This window comes from Toxorhynchites rutilus, chromosome 3 (assembly GCF_029784135.1).
Source record: "Toxorhynchites rutilus septentrionalis strain SRP chromosome 3, ASM2978413v1, whole genome shotgun sequence".
Classification (NCBI taxonomy): domain Eukaryota; kingdom Metazoa; phylum Arthropoda; class Insecta; order Diptera; family Culicidae; genus Toxorhynchites; species Toxorhynchites rutilus.
In genome coordinates, this window is record NC_073746.1 from 206,970,926 (window position 1) to 206,993,021 (window position 22,096).

At 38.2% G+C, this 22,096-nt stretch overlaps 1 protein-coding gene, 1 long non-coding RNA gene and 1 pseudogene across 2 annotated transcripts; 1 reads left to right on the top strand and 2 right to left on the bottom strand.

Annotated features, from left to right (window-relative positions):
- Window positions 1–4,883: 4,883 nt before the first annotated feature.
- LOC129779586 (uncharacterized) lies at window positions 4,884–6,226 on the bottom strand. The gene is made up of 4 exons (XR_008743709.1): window positions 6,128–6,226; window positions 5,888–5,994; window positions 5,386–5,830; window positions 4,884–5,317 (listed from the first exon to the last, which is right to left on the bottom strand). It is a non-coding gene; the product is annotated as an uncharacterized LOC129779586 (long non-coding RNA).
- A 4,165-nt stretch (window positions 6,227–10,391) lies between these two features.
- On the top strand, window positions 10,392–21,104 carry LOC129778045 (ubiquitin-conjugating enzyme E2-17 kDa). The gene is made up of 3 exons (XM_055784694.1): window positions 10,392–10,914; window positions 19,898–20,183; window positions 20,240–21,104. The coding sequence occupies exons 1-3, from the start codon at window positions 10,871–10,873 to the stop codon at window positions 20,363–20,365; spliced, it is 456 nt and encodes a 151-aa protein (XP_055640669.1). The 5' UTR covers window positions 10,392–10,870; the 3' UTR covers window positions 20,366–21,104.
- LOC129780863 (U4 spliceosomal RNA) lies at window positions 19,356–19,433 on the bottom strand (annotated as a pseudogene).
- Window positions 21,105–22,096: the final 992 nt, after the last annotated feature.

Consider the following 22,096-nt stretch of genomic DNA (forward strand, 5'->3'; position numbering starts at 1 on the left):
GGAAAGTTAGCATTGCAAATACATGCAATTCGGGGGCATTTTTGTTCCGACTGAAATGTGTTTCCCTACCACAGACTTCAAATCCATGGAGCGAGGGAAAATTGGCATTGCTAATACATGCAAGTCGAGGGCAATTTGTTCCGACTAAAATATGTTTCCCCAACACAGGCTTCAGAAACAAGGTGTCCAGGGAAATTGGGATTGCAAATTCATGCAGGTCGGGAGTATTTTTGTTCCGACTGAAATCTGATTACCTATAAAGACTTCTAAACCAAGGTGTCTGGGGAAATCGCCATTGCAAATACATGCAAACTGCAATCAATACATACAAATGGTTACTAAGCTAAGATAGTCCCACGTCAACCTTGCGGTTATATCATAGATGTAACCCACCCATTTTTTATCCCATTTATTTATTTCAGGCTCATTAGCATTTTAGCTGTAACAGAGCCGAATTTTAATCGTGTACATGTCACATGGTTATCATATCTATAATTATAGCACATTACATTACACAGTTGCCATTCGCCAGTATTCCTTCTATACCATTGCATATGATGGTACATTTACACAGTAGCCATTTAGGCGTAAGAGTATTCTGTATTGTATTTTTCTTCCATTATCCAGTAAGACCACCGGACAGCGGAGAAAGTTGATTGATCATTGTTGAGCTATTTATAGAACAGCAGCCCGATGTGTCTTGCAGAGCAGAGCAGTTGTATGGATGAATCGATCTAATTTCGACCGTGGATCGATCTACATCGCTGATGATTGTTGCGTGGACGTAGCTATTCTGTAACAACACAAAGATGGTCAATGAGGGTCCTGAGTTTTGAACTCACGATCGATCGCTTACTAAGCGAACGCGCAACCAGTGTGGCTACGGAGACCCCCATGGAAGGGTTGTGAGGAAGAGAAAATCGATACTCTTCTCTCGGAAATAAAGCGCGCGCAGGAAGTCTGCTTATGACAGACATACAGCTGTACTAGCGTTGTACTTCGAAAATTGTATGTCTGTCACCATGTACAGCGCTAGAACCATGCAAGCATCTCGGTACAATCGCTGTACCTGTACCGACCTGTTTCACCGTTGTACATAGCGACAGTTCTACTGTATGCAGCGCCATAGACGGTTAGTGGTGGATAGCATTAACAAACTGTATCAAAACACTTGGTAAACATTCTTTTCATTTACTTTTTCTTGAGTTCATAACTCAGATTGGAAACTTGTTTGTTGCATTTGATAGTTTAGACTCTAAATAAAAAACTTTTTCATTGAAATATGTGGTGAAAATTGGTCAAATTTCTGATTGTCAGTTTGACATGCGGTACAATGTACAACCAAAGTATGTGTGTCATACTACCGTGGTACCTGTACAACGCTGTACACGTACAACGCTAGTACAGCTGTATGTCTGTCCCTGGTATAAACATTCTTTTCATTGACTTTCTCTTGAGTTAATATTTCAGATTGGAAATTAATTTGTTGTGTTTGATAGTTTGAATGCTAAATAAAAACATTTTTTATTGAAATATGTGGTGAAATTTGGTCAAATTCCTGATTGCCAGTTTGGCCTGCGGTACAATGTACACCAAAAGTATGTCTGTCATGCTACGATGGTACCTGTACAATCTGTAAAACGATGTACACGTACAACGCTAGTACAGCTGTACGTCTGTCCAAGGATTGGGCGATCTTTATAAAAAGATCGATCTTGTCGAATCGATTCTTCAAACGGCATAGGGATTGATCCACTGATTAAATCGGTACCAAAGAATCGATCTTCGAAAAATCAAGATTTTTTTTCTAATTTATCTGCTTATTCTATAGGAGTGTCGTGTTTTCTTTAGACATGGAATACAAATTTCATATTTCTTTTCAAATATCAAAAGCATTTTGTTTTATTCCTCAGCATGGATGCCACAAAACAATTTAAAGTCCAAAAAAATATATTTTACAAAGCATTTTGTGACCTCATGGAGTCGTTTTATTAAGCATTAATTAAACATTACTTTAAATCCAACAACTGATAACTGTCCGTAACTCAGCTGACGATTCCATTAAAGCCAGTTGTGCCATACGTTTATCACGAAGCCGATTCTTGATTTTAGCACCAGTTTTTAAGAATAACCTTTCGTCTGGAATCGATGTCAGTGATCCTATAAGCCACTGGTGACAGCAAATCCCCTCAGTTGCTGCCGCTAGTTCTGTCTCGGTCAGCATTTGTACAGAATTAAATCGTTAAAGGGGCAATTCAAATGTTGGCATTATGCTTCAAAAATTTTTTAGAGTGTCATTGGTGAGAGTAAAATCGATGTAAACACAGATCTACAAAAAGTTTTTCTAAGTTCTTTTCTCCGATCGGTCTGGTTTATTTGACAGTCCGTGAGTTAAGACCGATTCCAGCCTTTCGGGTCTTCCTTAACGGCTCGAATTCATCTTTCACCTCTCTCTCTTCCATCCCATCTCTCTATCCGCTTTCTCTCTTTCTTAAGCGGACCTTACACGGTCAACTTTATTGACAATATGATGACGTTTGAGAGCATAATGACAGCTGAACATGGCCGACGACGCAGAAATCCGGATTTTCTGATTTTCGAGCATCAATATCGTGACATTTCATATAGATGCATGATGTTGACGTTTTACCTCACGGACTTCCAGACTGAGTTGCCAGATATGCAAGCGCACATTTAATTTTTGTTAGTCTTTTTTGCGATTGCAATTAAAATTTATAAACTACTGAAATTGTAGGAATCATAAATGGAAGCTTTTGGTTTGGAAAACCGATACTTTGAATAGCAAAATACGGTACTTTTCACGATACAAATCAAAACTTCAAAGTAAACTGACAATGTGATGGTGAGAGAGTGGATGAAACTTAACAACGTTTTAGGAATTTTTTAACGTTGAACTCGGTCATTCTTTGCGCTAGTGAGCGGGTTGTGTGTTTCTTCACACTCCGCTATAAAATTTGGAGAATGAGAAGATCTGGGAAAATCACAGATGAAAAAACATCATGTGTTAATTCAAGCTACAGTAGAATCCCGATTATCCGCGGAATAGTCGGGCAAACTCACCGCGATTAACGAATATCCCGATGACCCATTAAAGGACAAAAAAATGCAAACACGAAAAGAGATGTTTCAACATAAAAACTATGTTCTATCAATACAAAAATCAATCAACTATCCATCTATAAGGTCGTGTACACCAGTGGCTAAATAATGTAAAAGCCATGACCACAACAAAAGAGCATGGGCACTAACAAATTCCGGAATTTGTTATTCTATTGATTTACTATTGATTTACTATGGAACTCGCAGTCACGAATAATCCGCAGGGCGGATCACCCGCTCGCGGATAATCGGGGTTCTACTGTCATAGTCTCATTTATGGAATAAAAACATTTGCTTGCAGATAAAATAACTTGCATATATTTTCGCAAACTAAAATAATCTGGCATCTCTGAAACTGAAAGGAACAGTCTGTATTTGTGAAACGAGTATTATGATGTATTTTTGAGAAGAAAAACCGAATTCTAAAGTGTAAATTATGAATGAAAATTAACTTTTACGAATCAAATTAGTATTCTATGTGAATGCAAATCACTTTTTTTCTGCAAGTGGTGAGAGAATCCCATACAAAAATTATGTCTGAAATTGACGTTTTATTATAATAATACATTTTAGGAGGAATATCTGAAAATTCAGAGGAAGTAGGTTAAGTTAAGGTTAGGACTACGCGCTTCAACTAATTAAATAATACCAAGTAGATATTTTCATTCAAATTTTACCAAATGAAAATTGCCTTTTAGCCTTCTAATCTGACAGAGAATAGTTTGGATCCCAAACTCGAATGTCGCCACTAGCCATCGCGGATATTTTCGTTGTCTCGGGTTGAGGGCGATATTGACCGTGTAAGGTGGAAAAATATTGATTGAGGTTAGATCAGATGTTGAAAGCCTAGCTGTCACGATATTGAAGACACTTATTGTCAATCCGGTTGATCGTGTAAGGTGCCCATTATGTCTCCTCTACTCCTTTTTGTCTTTAGGACCAAAAAGATCCAAATTACAAATCATTGTTAACATTGTTTTAGTTTCACAATGTTTTTCATTTTGAATTTGCGTTGACATCGTGCAATGCCTTACAGGTAGGTAGGTGATGGAAGGATTTGGGTAAGTATTAGTAATATTAAGGGATTTGAACTTACTCTCAGATTCTTTGTTGCTTTTTTTTGTACCGTAAGGGCGATTACACATTATCCGGTTTCAGCCGGACCGGTTTCAAAAAGCGCCGCTGGGTTTGGACGGATAACCGGATAACAATGTAAAAGAGACCTCACGCTACACAAAACCGTACATCTTTCACATACACATACATGCATTCATTTATATAGCGGAATGACAGATAAACATTGCTGCAAATATCCGCGATGACGGCGGAATGGTGAATGGTCTGGATACGACATTAGTTTGTATCTAAGACGTTTGTATGAGGCAAACTATCATCCGCTCGTGGATAATCGGGGTTCCACTGTATACGAAAAATATTGAAACCACAGCTGCTGCGGCAACTACGAGCTTTCTCGTATTTGCGTCCCTTGGAAAAGACGGCCGAATGTTGGAGTGTGGCAAACCAGGACATTACGCGCACCCTGCATCAGGACGGTGTTCTTACGCCCACTTCAGAATACGTTTACGAGCATTTTCCGTAATTCGCTCAGCACACACACACACACGTTTATCTTGGCCACATATGGTTCTACAACAGTTCCCACAACAGCGGCAATGTAAATTTGTAATGATAAAAATGAAAAACTTACTGGACAAAACACATAGGTGTCATCAACAGTCTTACAAAAACTAATTTTGGTCCAGTTGCGGTGTACTACGCTAAATTATTTTATTTTCAAACATACACAAATAGCATAATTTATTTCACACGCGATTGAGCCTTACAAATAAATTAATTGAAAAAACATAATTTCCCTTCAAACACTATCTCATTGTTGCTTCCGCAGATCTTCGTCCAGAAACACGCTGAACATGTGTCGCAATTCCTGGAACACGTTCAACTGGGGCAGGGACAGCTTCTGGAGCACATTTCGCATCAACGCACATCGGATCGTGGGCGAAGAATGGCCAAATCATATATATGCCAACAGCTGGGTGATTTAGTTCTAACAGAACCGATACTTCAGCGCCGGGACATCTTGATCACCGAGCACAGATCGGACAGTTTGGGTTGGAGTTCTTCGAGCCGAGTTGCGGCCACCTCATCGTCGATCGTGTTCCGGGTCAGGTCGAACTGTCTGGAATACCAAATAAGAATATTAGAAGAGGGAACTATTTTGGTGTGTCCAAATCAACAAAAACTCACCTTCACAATCAGCTCGATGAAGTTATTTATATGTATTGTGTGCCCATATTTTTGTGTTTTTTCTTTATTTCACCATTGCACTGACAATCTTTATGATAAAAATAACGTCATAATTTTCCTTCGAACTCTATCTCATTGCTGTTTACGCAGGTCCTCGCCCAGAAACGTGCTCAGCATATACCGCAATTTATCGAGCACGTACTCCTGGGGCAGGAGTAGCTACTCGAGCGTGAATCTACGCACAGCTATTTATACGCGGATCTTGGGCAAAGAATGTCCGACTCAGATATATTGGGTGATTTCGCTCTGACAGAACCGATGCTTCGGCGTCGGACAGGGAAACATCTCGATCACCGATCACAGATCGGACATTTAGGGCTTGAGATCCTCGAGCCGAGCCACGTCCACCTCGTAGTCGATCGCGTCTCGAGTCAGGTCAAATCGTCTGAAAGAATAAGAATTTAATATTAGGAGAGAGCTATTTTTGGTGTGCTCAAATTACCACAAACTAAACACCTCATAAAGTCTCGATAAGCTCACTCAAAACATGCCCCTTGATTAACCAGTTGGAAATTTGTTTGACATCATCGAACTCGTTCAGTAGCGAATCTGTGAACAAAACAAAAACGGAAGTTAATTTAAGAACTCGTTCAATTTGTCGAAAGACACCACCCACTGTTGATAACACAGTCCACGGCAATATGCTCCATGATGATCTCGTGCGCCTGTGACCATTGCTTACCTTCGTGCAGCAACTTGTATCACCGAATTTGTTCCGCAGCACAGATCGTTGCCGAAGAAGCGAAATGAAAATTTCGACATCCATATCACTTGTAAATTCTGAATTGATTTCAAAATCAACAAACAAACGTCAATAGCACACACACACATACTAATTCAAGGGGATAAAAATTGCCTGAATTGTACTAATACTAACAGACATGACAAACAACTGTCAATTCGCGTTGATGGCATGGAGTTTCGTGTTCCGCTTTTGGGAAATGATAGTGATAATGGATTTTCAGGTACAGTAAACACATGGTTTAAAAATAAAAGTATGAATGAAAATTAACTTCTTCTTATGAAATATGTTCTTTATGTAATAGAGTAACACCTTCTTTTGCAAGTGGGGAAAACGCCCTGAAGAATAATTGTGTTTGATACTGATTTCATATTACAATGAGTTTTAGTGAAAATGTCAAGAAAATTATACAAAAATGGTTAATTAAGAATCGGTACTACGGGTTTTAAGTAATCAAATAACATAAAGTAGAAATTTTCATTAAAAATTTAAACAACTTAAAACTGTCTTAAGATCTGCTAAGCGTATAGAGAATGATTTGCTTTCCCAAACCGAAGTCTCCACCAGACGTCGACACAGTGCTACTGTCATCGCGTATCATTCTTGTTCGGTCGCCGGACATTGTAGTCGCAGTAGACGGCTGCATCACGGCGCCGTAAAGAGGTTGGTACGGTCGAAATTTGCCATTTAGGAAATTTGCCGGTCCGGCTGAAACCGGATAATGTGTAATCGGCCTAACAGCAGGTTGTATTCCCGGAACTTATGTAGGATCTGTTGCAGGGTAAACATTTGGTCCGTCGTGGAGCGCTTCTCTTGAAAACAAGCTTGCTATTCGCAGAACTGAGCTCGATAGTTGCTACCAGGGCTTGGTAATATTGAGCTTGTTAAGTAATATTGAAAATATATTTTTACCAGTGTAATGCGTTTATTCTGCTTGTCGATGCTGCTGTCATTCATTCGACGTCAAACAAATTTATAACTATGTTCATTCATATCCATTCTGTGCTATCGAGCTTTCCTTAAAGCTCGAGCCATGAGAATTCATTCACATTTATTCATTGCCATTGAATTTTCAGGAATGTTGTGACTGTTCATTTTCAATATCCCGATAAGTGTGTGAATTTTCCATTGAGACAGTGCCTTGTGCCATTTATTTTTGAAGTTACTCCGGAAGGGCAACACAAATGGGTGGCGCAAGCGGAAATGTCTACAAAAGAGCAAGATCTGCATGCACATTCACAGCTAAGGATTGCATAGGCTTGGACGGCAAGGAAGCATTCTGCAGAATCGATCCGAGTAGCGAAAAGCTGGATGTTGCGAATAGTGAATGAACTGGTATATTAATATCAATCAATGACAAAACTAGGAATGTTTCCTTTTGCTCACATCCCGTGAACGCAGAACCGAACGAAAAAGATAATGAACGAAACTGAATGAATCAACTCTGAGTGGCTTGTTGTGATTGTGAGGTTTGGCGTTGGTTCATCTTCGGTATCCCAAATGCAATGGTATAATGATCGAATGTGGTCGGAGATTCAGCTGAAAAGATTGATGTGAAACAGATACTTCCAAGCACTGGTTGCGACAATCAAGTCGATGATTCTTTCGACAGTCGATAGTAAAACACATGTTGCAGAAGTACTCCGGCTCGAATCTCATTAGGCAAATTTCATATAACAATTATTTCTAATTCCAAACAATGTTCCGTTAATCTAAATAATGAGAAAACCCGTTGAAACCTTTATAACATCCATAGAAGTTAATTATGGTGATGATATAGGTTAACATCAGATGATGTCCAACCAGAATTCTCTTATTGTATTTTGGATCAATAAACAGCATCCATGGAAGAATCCGTCTACTCGTCAAGCTTGGAATGTGTATCAGAACACAACGATGCTCGTACGGTGGTAGCCATCCCACGGTAACAAGCAAAGCGTGTAGCATACAGGCTAACTTCAACCCAATTCTTCGCTAAAACCATCGCGACCCAATTCCGCATTCCTAAAATCCCAAAACAAACATAACCACTTTTCCGTATACCACATTAACATCCGTGTCTAAGACTTTTCCGTTTTCTTCTCTAGCAACTCTCATCATAACACAGGTAAGCTAAACGCTTCCGCCTGAGTTAAAATAATAAAGGAATTTCCGTAAAATAACCCTCACGGAAATTCCGCTAACGACCCTCAAATAAACAAATAAATAACCCCGGCTGAACGCTAATTATGATGCGCCAGCTGTCCCAACATTTCCCATTATGCGACCTTCAATAAAATAACAACAATAAAAGCAAACACCCCGCTCGACGCTTGTCGTGAACAGAAAACAGAAAAACCGATAACAAGTAAACTATAAACCTCACGGGTAGGAAATTATGCAACCGCTTTAGGCTATCTCGTAAGTTAGTTGGTAAGAGAAATATATTCTTGTGTAAAACTTCAGTCCGAACACATCATTAAAACCCGAAATCCTCGAAGACTACAAGCCTACGGCCAGGCTTGTATCAAGCGTATAACGAAGAAAATTTCATTGAATTCCTTCAATTCGATTTATCTGGCATCGCACCCACACAAGCATACGCACCCACACTATTGGATAATGCGAAAAACAGATCGTTGAGTGCGAAGACCACGTACGTCTTGATTTTGTTGTTGTTTTGCATTATAGAGACTTTGTGCTGTATGACAGTCATTCGTCTCTTTATTCCCCTTCACACGCCGGAGCAACCGCTCAAAGTTACGCAATACTTGTAGGTAGTGATTTCAGGTGGACGCAGGCGTCTCTTTTAGATTACCCTATTACGTAATACCAGGGTGTAAGCGTTCAAGTTTGATTGCAGTATCAAATGTACAGGTTAGCCTCTTTAAGAAAATCCAGAGTGTCTCTTTCTTTCCGTGTGTCGTTCTGCAAAACGATATCTAGGCCACCGGTTAAGCCGTACCTCCTACGAAGGTTCGCAGTTCGCATGCATTCCATTAGAATATGCCCCACTGTCAGGCGGGTGTCGCAACAGGCAGGGGGCTCTTCTTTCTTTGCTAGGAAGTTATGAGTCAACTACGTATGCCCGATGCGAAGACGCGAGAGAATTCGCTGCTCATACGTGTTGGCTAGGTCCTTCCATTTGGCGGTTGATGTTTTAATTCTACGAAACGACGGATGCATCAACGGTTCATCAACGAGAGGTCGTCTTCTCGGCGGCACAGAAAGTTCAGATCTCAGAATGCGTGGTATTCATATTTCAAGCGATATGATCGCAGAGGCAAATAACCATTCATGTTCACAAACGCTAAAATATACACAAATCTAGTTATAATCACTGATTTAAAAGTTTGCAATCCGATCGGGGTTGGCTTTTGTATTCTGCATTCCAAACGAGATCAACTTTTGCATTCTAAAATCCAGTCCAGTTTCAAATCCGATCGGGTTTCAGAATAGGGGTCATTTACTAATTATTTTTTTGAGTGTATACATAATTTAAACTCAGTAGAAACAAATAGCGCAAAAATTGTTAGAAGACTGATTCTAAGAAACGTATACCAAATGCGTTGAATTATTTCTGTTATGTATTTCGTCCGAATAATCATTCTTTAAAACCAAAGTACGATTCATAATTGTTTCAACGAGTTTTATGAAAAATGCTATTGGCGATCTAACGCAAAACGTAAACGATCGGTGCGACATCTGGATTTTGTTTTTGAACTAAGAAAATAATGCTAATGTAACCTAAAACCCAAAAACAAATCACGTATATTTTACTTCCGGGCTTTCCAAGGTAGTTCTCACAGGTTCTCACATGCAGGAATCGTGCATTTTTCTACTTGTGTTTGATTGTGCTCTCGAATTTCCTTCTTTAATTCAACCATTGTCAACATTTTTATAATTTTCACTACTGAAAGAGGTAAATAAATAACATGTTATATATAAAATTGCGCAGAATTAAATTTCTTACAAACTCATCGCAATCAAATAATATTTTATGATTATAACATTGTAATTTATGGAAAGAACTACAAACCTTCCATAAGCTCACATGGCAAAATTTAAATCCATCATCACTTTCACCGCAGCGCCGCCTAGGTATAGATTTGTACGTTAGATCGCCAATCAGACTTGCGCATTTTGGACCAATCTGACAGTTGACGTCTGATAACGTAAATCGATCAAACTTTGATGAGTAGAAAAAATCGGTTTTCCTGCAGGGCTGTTCATTTTCATCATTCGGATTTGCAACACAAAACGTCATTCGTTCATTTTATATCTTCCACAGAAAGGTTATTTTAGTATCATATATAAGCATTTGTGGAAGGTTAACAGATCCGCGATATCGGTGTTAGCTATCAACTCTTCTGTCGAGAAATGTGCTGATATATATTTGGGAACCATTGGAAAATTGGAATTGTGATATTGAGTAGCTCCAGGCCAGCAGCAGCGGATTGGGGGAGGTGGCAGCATTCGGAAAATCGAATGAAAGCTTTAGCCACACTCAGTGTGTGTAAACGCTGTGAAAAACAAGGAAGCAAGGGGGAAATTATATAAAGAAAAAGAAAACTCAAGGAGTTTTCAGTTCCTTCAACCAAACAAATCATCAGCTGAGAGTCGTCATTGTTTCTTCTGCACAAATTTGCAGCAAATCAGGAATAGTCGAGAAGAAACCAGCAAGCTACTGCACGAAGCTACAAAATGTCAACTCCTGCTCGCAGACGTTTGATGAGAGATTTCAAAAGGTAATGTTCATCTGACTGGTTATTGGGCATACAGACGTAAATTGCTAACGAAAGGGGTAATGACTCATAACAGCGCAATGAACCAAAGTTGCGTTCTTATTTATTTCAATTTTTGCATTACATCTTGACACTACATTGTTGTTGCATTCCATCGAAAACAGCTGCTTCTTTCACAACATCTACTAATCATTGGGACTTTCCGTTCTGTTTACTCTCTAACGTTGTGGAATGATGAATAGATTTTATTTTATAATAAATGTTTATTTCCCTTAAAATCATATTTATATATTGAGATGAAAAGCGATCGTTCAGTTCAGTCATTCATACGTCTGTGTTCAGTGTTGCCAAACATCTGCACAGATAAGTCCAAAACCGCAATATGAAGAATGATGTGTGTATATTTGACATGAAATTAAAATTATAATGTAATAACTCCAAAATGAGTGAATATTCTAATATTCTTGTTTTATTAGTTCAAACGCGTTGTACAACTTGTACAATTTCCCTATACAACGGGTACAAAAAAAAGTATTATTTCCGCATTCTATCCAGAACAAAGCCAGAGAACTATTGATTATTTACGCGCAAGTGATCTCAAGGGTTCTCAACGGATAATGATCAACCGTGATTTCTTCTTCTGTAAGAGCTTTGAACCATTGCGACCATTAGTTTGTTCTATTATAGTGCACTCCAGTTCTCTATATGTGCACTGTCAATTCGCTCCATCACACAGGGAATAAGTGATAGTCGCACTAGGACTTTGCATATTCCCCCACGAAGGTATGACTTTCTTTATGGAGTTACTTGGCTTTTTTGGTTCGGCAGACCAAATCTCGCATAAGAATGCCCTTTCCAAGAATCCGCAGTCTTCGCTGAATTAGTATACTGCATTGACAAAGAAAATATTCCAAAGTTCTGCTTCGAAATTACAGAAATGACAATTAGCCGTGATCAATCGTGGTTAGTCAACGTAGAGATTTTAAATCGAGGAATTAGAAAATTACATTGCATGACGGTTTCCCATTTGCGCCATTTCTGATAACAAGATCGCATCCCAAATGTCACGGACCACAATTCGCGATTTTAATATTCTACACTTGGAACGTGTTGACTCATACGGAGGGGTGCTATTGTATATCAATAAGTGCCACCTATTTTTTTTTTTAGAATCGACCTCCCATCTATTGGAGGGCTCAAAGCTGTTGCTTGTCATATAAAAAATAGAAGTCGAAACCTCTGTATTGTTAGCATGTATTGGCCTCCGAAAGTTATAATTAACCGGAAACAACTTGCTGTAAGATTGGGCGAAAAAAGAAAAAGATCGACTTTGGCGGATCGATTTTCTAAACGGCGTAGCTATCGATTTACTATTAAATCGATACTAGAGAATCGATCTGTAAAAAATCGATTTTTGGATATGGTGTAATATAACATGTGGCCACTTGTTTTGTAATACAATCAGGTATGGGCGAAATCGCATCGAAATTCGTTCAACAACAGATAAAACTCGCCCTTCTATTCTCCGTTTATGCCTCACTTTATTTGAGACAGGAAACATTCACCTATCATCTTCGCAAAGTTCATTCTCGAGTTGGACGAAAAAATACTGTCTCGATTCCGCTCATCTATTCTCAGAAAATTTTGCATTCCCTCATTTGCCCCTCGGAATGACGTTAGATGGTGAGAGAATCAAAAAACTTTTGCTTGAGCCAGCGAGTGTCTCTGTAAAATCATTCGTTTTTCACTCAAATAGCAATCATTGAAGCCTCGATTGCGGCAGTAAGATACAGGGGTGACATTGCGCATTTCGAAACGAGTGTTTTTGTTCGTTTCGACCATTTTAACATGCCTTTGATCAGCTTCGTTTACGAACCCAAAAACTTTACATTTCTCCACGAGACAAATTTTGCTCTAAATCTAGTACACCGAAAATATGAACTTGAAAAATATACATAATACTAAAACCATTTCGATTTGAGTTCGAATTTTCTCGAAACGAGTTACTCGTTTCGAAATGCGCAATGCCACACCAGGCAGATAGTTGAAATCAAGATATTTCCTGTGCACTATTGCAATGACATTTTTTTGTTTCTAGTGTGAAATTAGCTAAGCCAACGCAAAAGACCATATTCACGCAAGTTATTGGTAAGCGGGAAGGTAGGTTCATGTGCATTGCTGATAACAAATGCACTTGAATACTAACAAGGAAAAGAGTACAAGAGAAACTAAAATCATACATACACGTAGGTTGAGTCTATTTTGATTCAATCGTTATTTTGTTTCGTGCGATCCTTCCAAAGGAGTATTCATGCATTAAATGTTGTTTTCCACTCTTTGTTTTGTTATGTTCACTCTCAGCCCCGAACGAAAATGGTCGGAGAGTGAAAAATGATTCATCGTGCAATCTCACGATTGCTTGCTGCATTCTTTTTGCCATGATTATTCCAAGCAGATATAAGAGTGATTTATAATTAGGTGTGGAGAAATGAGCTAATGAACATTTTCATACTTGAATACAACTGCTTCTTTTGAACCACTAATTTGACACCCTTGAAAGAAGGATTCTATGTTTATGAAATTTGTCCGGTGGTTTTTTGGTGAGATTAAAATCAACTGAAAAACAAATTTACAAAAAAAAAATCTATGAACAAAAATATCGGAAAGATCGATCTTCACGATTTTTGGAGTACAAAGAATCGATCCGATCTTAAAAAAATTTTGTAAATATGTTTTTCAATGAACAATGATTTGAATCTCACAAAAAACACCTGGGATGACAAACATGAATCCCTTTCAAGATTGTAAAATTAGTGGTCGTAAATTGAGGAGAAATCGTTCTGTATGTTTGGTCATTACAAAACAAGTTATAGTGTAACGTCTCGATTATATCACGCTCAAAAAAAAATCGCGTGATATAATGGGAACGTGATATATTCGAAACAGATTTTTTTTAAGAGAAAAATCTTTTTCTTTCTCCAATATGTATGATTTAAACATTATCTTCCGTGAAATATATATTCATAGAAAAATATTTATTACCATATTTATCACATGTACACGTAAACTAACAAATAATGATTCCCATGATTTGCGCATCATTGCACCACTGAACTTAAACGACGCAGGTACTTCAAAATTGGGTGCAAACTTTTCAGTCTGTAAGTGAATATCTTCAGAAGAAATGGTTGGGTTAAGTTCTCGTTGTTTTAGAAAGTTTAGAAGTTTTTAATCCGTATTTGTTGAAAAACGTGGTATAAGCGAAACATTTTCAGTGATAAATTCGAAAGTGATATAAACGAAACGTCACTGTATTTAAAAAGTCACAAGTTATATTTACACCATCACATTCAATAAGCTGACAGTGAAAATTGTGACGGAATTGGTTAGTTACCGTTGTTGATCGTCTTCGATTCGGCGAGCGCCATTGATGGCATCGGTGCGACCAGATCCAAACATCCATAGGTACAGGCCTTAAGGAAGTACCTATTTCCCGACACTACTCATGTTGGTCCCCGGTCATAACGGCATCGCAAAGAATGAAGCGGCCGACTGATTTGCCAGAATCGGTCACACCAAAAACCGCAATTTTAGCTTTACGTAATTTGTGCATCGCGCCTAAGCACATTTTCTGAGTCTTTTAACAGGACACTGTCTGAGCAAATATAATAGTATAAACTTGGGCTTCGAAAAAGATAATATGAGTCGCTTTTGAAATGCCGAGAGCGAATCCTAGGAACATTTACACTGTAATTGCGGAAGTTTAACCAGACGCAGACTTCAACATTTTGATAAGGCCCAGGGAGGTTTGGTTTGTGTCGCCGATCATGATTATAATTTCGTTTAACCCTATCGCTACAAGCGTCGCCAATAGGCGACATCCGCGCGACGATTTGTGTGTACGAGCGTAGCCTATAGACATCAGGGTGATACTGCACATCGATCACATCAGCGCGATAGGCACACTTTTCGGTGCAGTGCTCCGTTCAGCGGTATCATTTCGACGGAGCACATTGCCGTAGCGAAAGGGTTAAGCTCGGTCAGTCCTTGCTATCCTAATTATCAAACTAACCGGGCAATCAGTGGAACATAGGTTCGCGTGCGAGAGACCGCCTCGATTCCTCATCTTCGTTAAATGGCGACTTCGCCCCATTACATTGATCATATTGTTCCTGTTTGTTACAACATGGATTTCATTTAATTGGCATTAATATTCGATTTTTTATTCTTTCGATTTTGTGTAAAACAAGACTGTATCCGAGTATGCAAGATGCAAAACATTGGCTATATTGAAGCCATTTCCTCCGCCCACTAGTCACAAGCTACCAAGATCGTGATAATTGAACATCGGGTGATTGAAAGGTGAGATGTCCTCCAGAAACAAATCTCTTACTGTCGGAAAAATGTGCATCATATCTGCTTCGTCACAATCTTTGTCTCCCTTATTGCGATCTAGGGAAATTGTGTCGACGACTTAATATTCATCGACATAGCACTTTTTCTCTGGATATTTTTTATTCTTGCTGGGACGTTATCCTCCTAAAAAATATGTACAAAGGGAACTAGCGTTCTTACAGTTGTCAGTACATCAGATCCGATAAATTAATATTGGAATGTTTTGGAGAACTACACAATACGTGAATTTAATTATTGTTAAAGGGGGCCGTACACCTAAGAACCATTTTGATATATATTTTTACGCGTGCCCTTAATTATCATAGTTATATTTTCAATCGAAATCATTTATTGGACAATTGGCAAACAAGAATTGTATGATGCTAGTACTAGGTGCCCACAAAAGGTAATCAATCTGTGCCTATTACAATCACTACAACTAAAATAGTCACAATATTCACAGACTCAACATAGCATTGACATTCGATTTCATCCTTTGTAGCATTGAACTTAAGCTCGATACTTGAACACAGATGCTTGCGTTGATTCGGACCAAACGGACCAACACACAACACACAGGCACAGTGACACAGAAAACAAAGCTGAGCAGTGAAACATACGTTGTTCACTGTGATGATGTATCGCTCTTTCTCACCATGAAGCAAAACGAAAAACCTACATTTGGCAACGACAGCATAGAAGAGTGGGATGATGTGAAACGTGTGGCCAAAGTTTATTTATATTTATTTTTTCAAATCTCTGTCGTCTAACCGTGCATCCCGTGTTAGTTTTCTTTTGCACTGTTTAATTACGTATTGGCTGCGTAGTGTTGAAAAAATGGTTCATTCATAACACAGATGAACAGCAAACATGTACTCTTTTCCAATAAATCAATATATTATTATTTTTTAAAAATTTAATGCCCTTGTTTCGTTTTCCCCATCGTTTTCGATACAAATGCGGAAACAAATGATGCTCTCTACCATTATGATTCTGTAAAACACTTTCCAAAATATTAACCAACCCATCTGTTGAGTGCCAAGTAATTTCGTTTTCTGTTCGACTTTGATGACGTTTAAAAAACTTGCATCGAAATGCTCAACGATTTTTTTGAATGACGATCTAAATAATTCGTTCTACATCAGGAATGGCCAAACGGTAGTCCGCGGTCCACCGGTCGCCCGCGTAGGTATTCCTATGCGCCCGCCTGTGGGTCTAGGATAGTATCTCTGCAATAACATTGAGTAAATATCCCTTCACCTTCTGCCGTGATCAATTTATAATGTCTATCGATCTCAACAAGACATATTAATAGGAAGATTTTTTCGTGTAAGTTTCTAATTAAATTTTTTATGCTCAAATTGTTATTTATTTGATTCATACACATCCAGTTGTTCGACCAAAACAACTTATTATCTTATTTTGACTAATTGTGTAAAGTGTTGCTATCGATGTATATAGTTTTCTATTCATGACGGTGATGAGTGGGAATTTGGATTACACTAAAATTAAATGTTAATAGCATGCCTCTATCTTCATATTTCAACATATTCAACGTATGTCAATGATTTGGATGTATTTCTAAAGCCCTGCCCTGGTTACGAAATAAAGAAAATTTCACCCATGACGGAATGAACACCAATTCGTGTAATATCTCGAATTTGCATTCATTCCGTCATTTGTATTTGTATTTATTTCTTAATTCAACTGCCAATTCTCGCCTTGCTTTTGAAAAGGTCCTATGTAACGAATGTAAACAAATCGAGTTAATGGGTGCACGCTATTAGTTTTCAATCATTGAACACATTACAAAAACAATGGTTCACGTATCTATCTTCTTCATCTTTTTATCGCCGATACAAAAAATATCCAATGTACAGATTCGGATTTTAAGCACCTCCGATGCTCGAAAAGTCCGAAGTAACAGAGCAGTCAAAACAACACGAAGTCGTGCTTCGGTCGTTTTGAGTTTTTGTTTCTTTCGGATGTTGTTAGCGATTTCAGTGCAATTCAACGAGTGATAACGATAATAATCTGTCTCTAGAACAAAATGTTGATATCTGGATTGTTATTTAGTAGTTAGTTTCAAATTCTTATCGTGCAACGTAATATGTCCAATGTGCAAACGCGGCAGTCAAAACGTCCAATGTAACATTTTTCGCTCCGAGGCTTCAACTTTAAGCAAAAGTGTGTATGAATCAAAACTACTTCACGTTCAGAGGAAAGTTTTATCAACAAACGTTTGGACTAAGCATGGGCAGCAAACTTTCCTCACTTCTAGCTGAAGTTTTCATGAGCGATTTCGAAGTAGACCTACAAGAAGAAAAGCTTTTCCTCCGTGTTTGGGGGCGCTATGTGGATGATATTTTTGCAACTGTAAAAGAGCGCTATCTGCCGCAGACTATGACCATGTTGAATTCTCGGCATAGCTCGATTAAATTCACAGTTGAGAAAGATTCGGATGGAAAACTCCTTTTCATGGATCTTAAGATCACAACAAAAGAGAATAATACCTTGAAATATGGCATCTACCGAAAGCCGACCTACACGGTCCGGTATATAACATCCGACTCCAACCATTTCGGCGCACAAAAGCAAGCTGTCTGTCATTCAATTTCACATCGTCTTTTCAACATTCTGATGGAAAACCGCGAATTTGAAGCAGAAATGAAGAAAATCCGCGAGGCTGCTTTCCTGAATGGTTACAACGAAAGCTTCATAAACAAGATCCTCCGGAAATACGAAAGGGAAAAACACCGCCAAAACGCTACCACACTTCAACCGCAGAAAGAGGAGATTCAGAGGAACAGTCTTCCGAAAGTGACAAATGCCATTCAAGGAGTCCTTAAACAACACGGGTTTCAAACAGTCTATCACGCCGGACGAAAAATCCGGTATTTACGAAATTCCGTGTTAATCTTGCCCGGCGATGTACATTGGCCAAACCCGTCGTAAGCTAAAGGTACGTTTGAGGGTAGCAGCTCACAACGCGAGACTCAAAAAGTGGATCAGGAAGGCCTCCCATCTAAATGCATGGGATTCCTTGTACATTCACACTGCTGAGCCGCCGTTTATGAATGAGTTTGAAGCTCCGATTACATCGAATTTATTCAACTTGACCAAACAAAACATCCAGTGACAACATTCTTGACGTGTACTATACCAGTACAAAGCTGTTTTTTTGTGTTGTAATCAGTCGGATATCGTCCCGTAGATGAGCAGCATCGAGCCCGAAACCGGTCGACTAAAAAGGTAAATTTACCAACCTTTTTTAATTTTGTAAGAACCATAAGTGTTGTGTTCTGTCGCGTTCCGCTTTTTTTTGTGTGTACAGCAGTTCTTACGTTAGCACAGTATCTAAAAGTACTATTATTGTACTTTTTAAAAACTCAACAAGAAACGTGCATAAGTTCGCACAAGATGAAAAATAAAAGTAAAAAGTGTGAGCAAGTGTGTTTTACATTCTCTGTATTTGATAAATATACGCGTTTCACTATGAAGGAAGTCATGATCAAATTCATGTCCAAACAAACATAACAAGCTCTTAGGTTGCAAAATCATTTGCGTTCTGGAACTCATTGAAGCTTGAATCTCATTCTTTTTAATTAATTCAAAAGATTACAGCATTATCTCCCTTTCTCTGAATGTTTTATTCGTTTAACGTTACGGGTTTTTCCGAAAATTAATTTCCTACTTAAGCATTTGTAAGTATATTAAGTATATTATTAATAATTAATAATTATAATTGATATTTACTGAATTTAATGTCTATTTTTGATGAGAAAATGATGACAAGTTTATTCACTTAACCAACCGAAAAGTTTTTAAACTATGTACTAAGATTTTTGTATGAATTGGAAAAAAATATTGATAGAATTTTTAAAGAAAATTGGCTATAGGAGTCTGAGGTATCACTTCATTCTGAAAAGTGGGTATCTTGCTCAAAATAGTTTCAGAAACCGTGATCTGGATGAAAGAACAGTTTTCCCTCTCTTCTCCCTATTCTCCTTTTCTCCTATATTTCCGCTAATAATAGCTCTTATACCTCCAAGTATTTTTATTTCAACTAGGAATAATCGCACCTCGGTAAAACCTCGAAGGTTACGATATCGCCACTGCGCAAAGTTTCTCGAGGTAATTAAGGCAAATGTATTTTATACGAAAATAAATGTTTCATGAGCATACAAAATGCCGATGACCTTCAAACATTTTCTGATATTTGATTTTGAGACTCTAAAAAAATAATATTTGACCTAAAATTGTTTATAGAATGATATATCATTGATTATTTATTAGTATTATCTATTTCTACTTTAATTTTAATTTTGTTTCATCGTTCAGTACTATTTTATTTTCGTTAATACAGTCAATGTTGGTAGACCGCAGCCTGACATTTGAACAACTAGTCGCCCACAATGATCAAAAGTTTGGCCATCCCTGTTCTACGTGCTTTCTGGTTATGAAAAAATAGCATTCTAGAGCTTCAAAAAGATTATAAACAATATATCGTTCTCTTTTGCTTATTTCAAGTAGAAAAAAACCCAACCCAAATAACAATGATAATTTACTTGGTTATTTTTGTTCGTTTTAGACTCCAGGAAGATCCACCAACCGGTGTTTCCGGAGCGCCCACAGACAACAATATTATGATATGGAATGCTGTGATTTTTGGTCCACACGACACACCGTTCGAGGATGGGACATTCAAGCTAACGATAGAATTCACAGAAGAATATCCCAATAAACCCCCGACAGTACGCTTCGTGTCGAAAATGTTCCACCCGAACGTTTATGCGGATGGCGGCATCTGTTTGGATATTTTGCAGAACAGATGGAGTCCAACATATGATGTGTCAGCTATTTTGACCTCGATACAGGTGAGTTCTTTATGTCTTATGGACAGTTCAACAGTGAATGACACTTTCCATTGCAGTCTCTTCTAAGCGACCCTAATCCAAACTCACCTGCAAATTCGATGGCCGCACAACTCTACAAGGAAAATCGCCGAGAGTATGAGAAGCGAGTGAAAGCATGTGTCGAGCAGAGTTTTATCGACTAGCCCCTTTCCCCCTGGAGCCGTTACGAATACCCGTGTAGCAATGCTGTTACAGCAATTACTCATTGCCCATCCTTTCCCCAATCCCCCCGTTGCTGTCTAATATACGTCCCCTTCAGTTAAAAAAAATCTGACAATTGAACATGCCCTGCAAATGATTTCCAATGTTTTAATTCATACTTATCTACACGCAGAAGCTAGTAGTTGCAGGTAGTGACAAAAATAAAACTGTCAAATCGTAATGCCAGAAAAAGGGTAAACACAAGTACTAATAAAACCAGTAATATTCAAGTCATACAGTTATTTATGAGCGAATACAAAGCTGTAAAATATTTGTTTGACATTATCCACTTTCGTCAAACATTTAAGAAAAGTAAAAAACAAACAAACAAGATTATCAAAATCACAGTTGACATGAGAATAAAAAAAAACATGTTCATGTGATGACTAGGCAGTGTTAAGGTAATAGAAAAGCTTACACTGATATGTATGAGCAAACCCAGAAATGCGTACTACTAGAGAAAGAAAAACCACGAAAAAAGAAAGAAAAAGGACATGAATCAAGATGATACTACTTTCGAACTCTAAAACATCTATAATTAGACTCAAATGAAATGTCAAAACGTTGAGGTAATAACCCTTATTTAAACCATAAACAACTAATTTAAAAAAATGAATGTACTATAAAAACTCAAGGCAAAAATAGAAAAATAAAGCAAAAAAGAGTATAATTCACACAGAATATCTAGAGAACATTACATTTGACTGTCACATAATTTGGAATTACCGGGACTACCACCATGTCTTCTCCATTTTTGACCGGCCAGCTGGGCGGGCAAGACCTGTTAGCATGATGGTTAAATCAATTTTGTCGGAAAATCTTGTACCAACAATTTGCCATAGCTATGTTCACTATACACTGGATCAGCAGCGTAGTGTGCGGGTGGCAAAACCGGCATTACAGCTAGTATTTTGTATAGCAAATGAGTGAAAAAACATCCACCGTCAATAGTTGCTTCTGTTCGTACATGAAACCAATAACCTCTCTTTGATTCTCGCAAAATTGAAACACCCAACATCACATTACATCAATACCCTTTGATTTTTCGCTACATATGCTTGGACGCCCCTCCATGCTGCGTGATGTTTTACAGTTAAAGCCAGTTTCAGTTAGAATTCGGTCGCATAGAATAGGACACTTCTTAGCATAGAAATAACATACAAAAAAAGGGAAGGATTTCATTTTGTAGGTTTTTCAAAGAACTTTAAGGGGAAAAAACATGAAAATTATTCTCCAGCTGTTCGGATGAATTTTCGACCTTTTCGTGTGGTACCACCCATTATTTTCTGCACAGTACTGCCGATAAACATATATTTGATTGAGATGGTTTCTACTTTTCCATTTGAGCTGGTTTTTTATGGTTCTGTCCCATTTCTTCAGTTTGCCTTTGGCAATTGCCTAATATCTTTCTATGGGACGAACAACCGGACAATTTGGTGGATTGATAGTTTTTTCAATTAAATGGATCTTGTTCTCCTTATACCACTAGATGACATCCTGGCGGTAATGGCAGCTTGCCAAGTCAGGCCAAAACTTCACCAGACCCTTATGTGATCGAATGAATGACTAAATCCTGTTCTGAAGACATTCCTCCTTGTAAATGTTTCCTTTCATCGTTTCTCAGTGATGAAAAGCATTGGGCCTGATTCTCGAATACACTACGAATACACTTC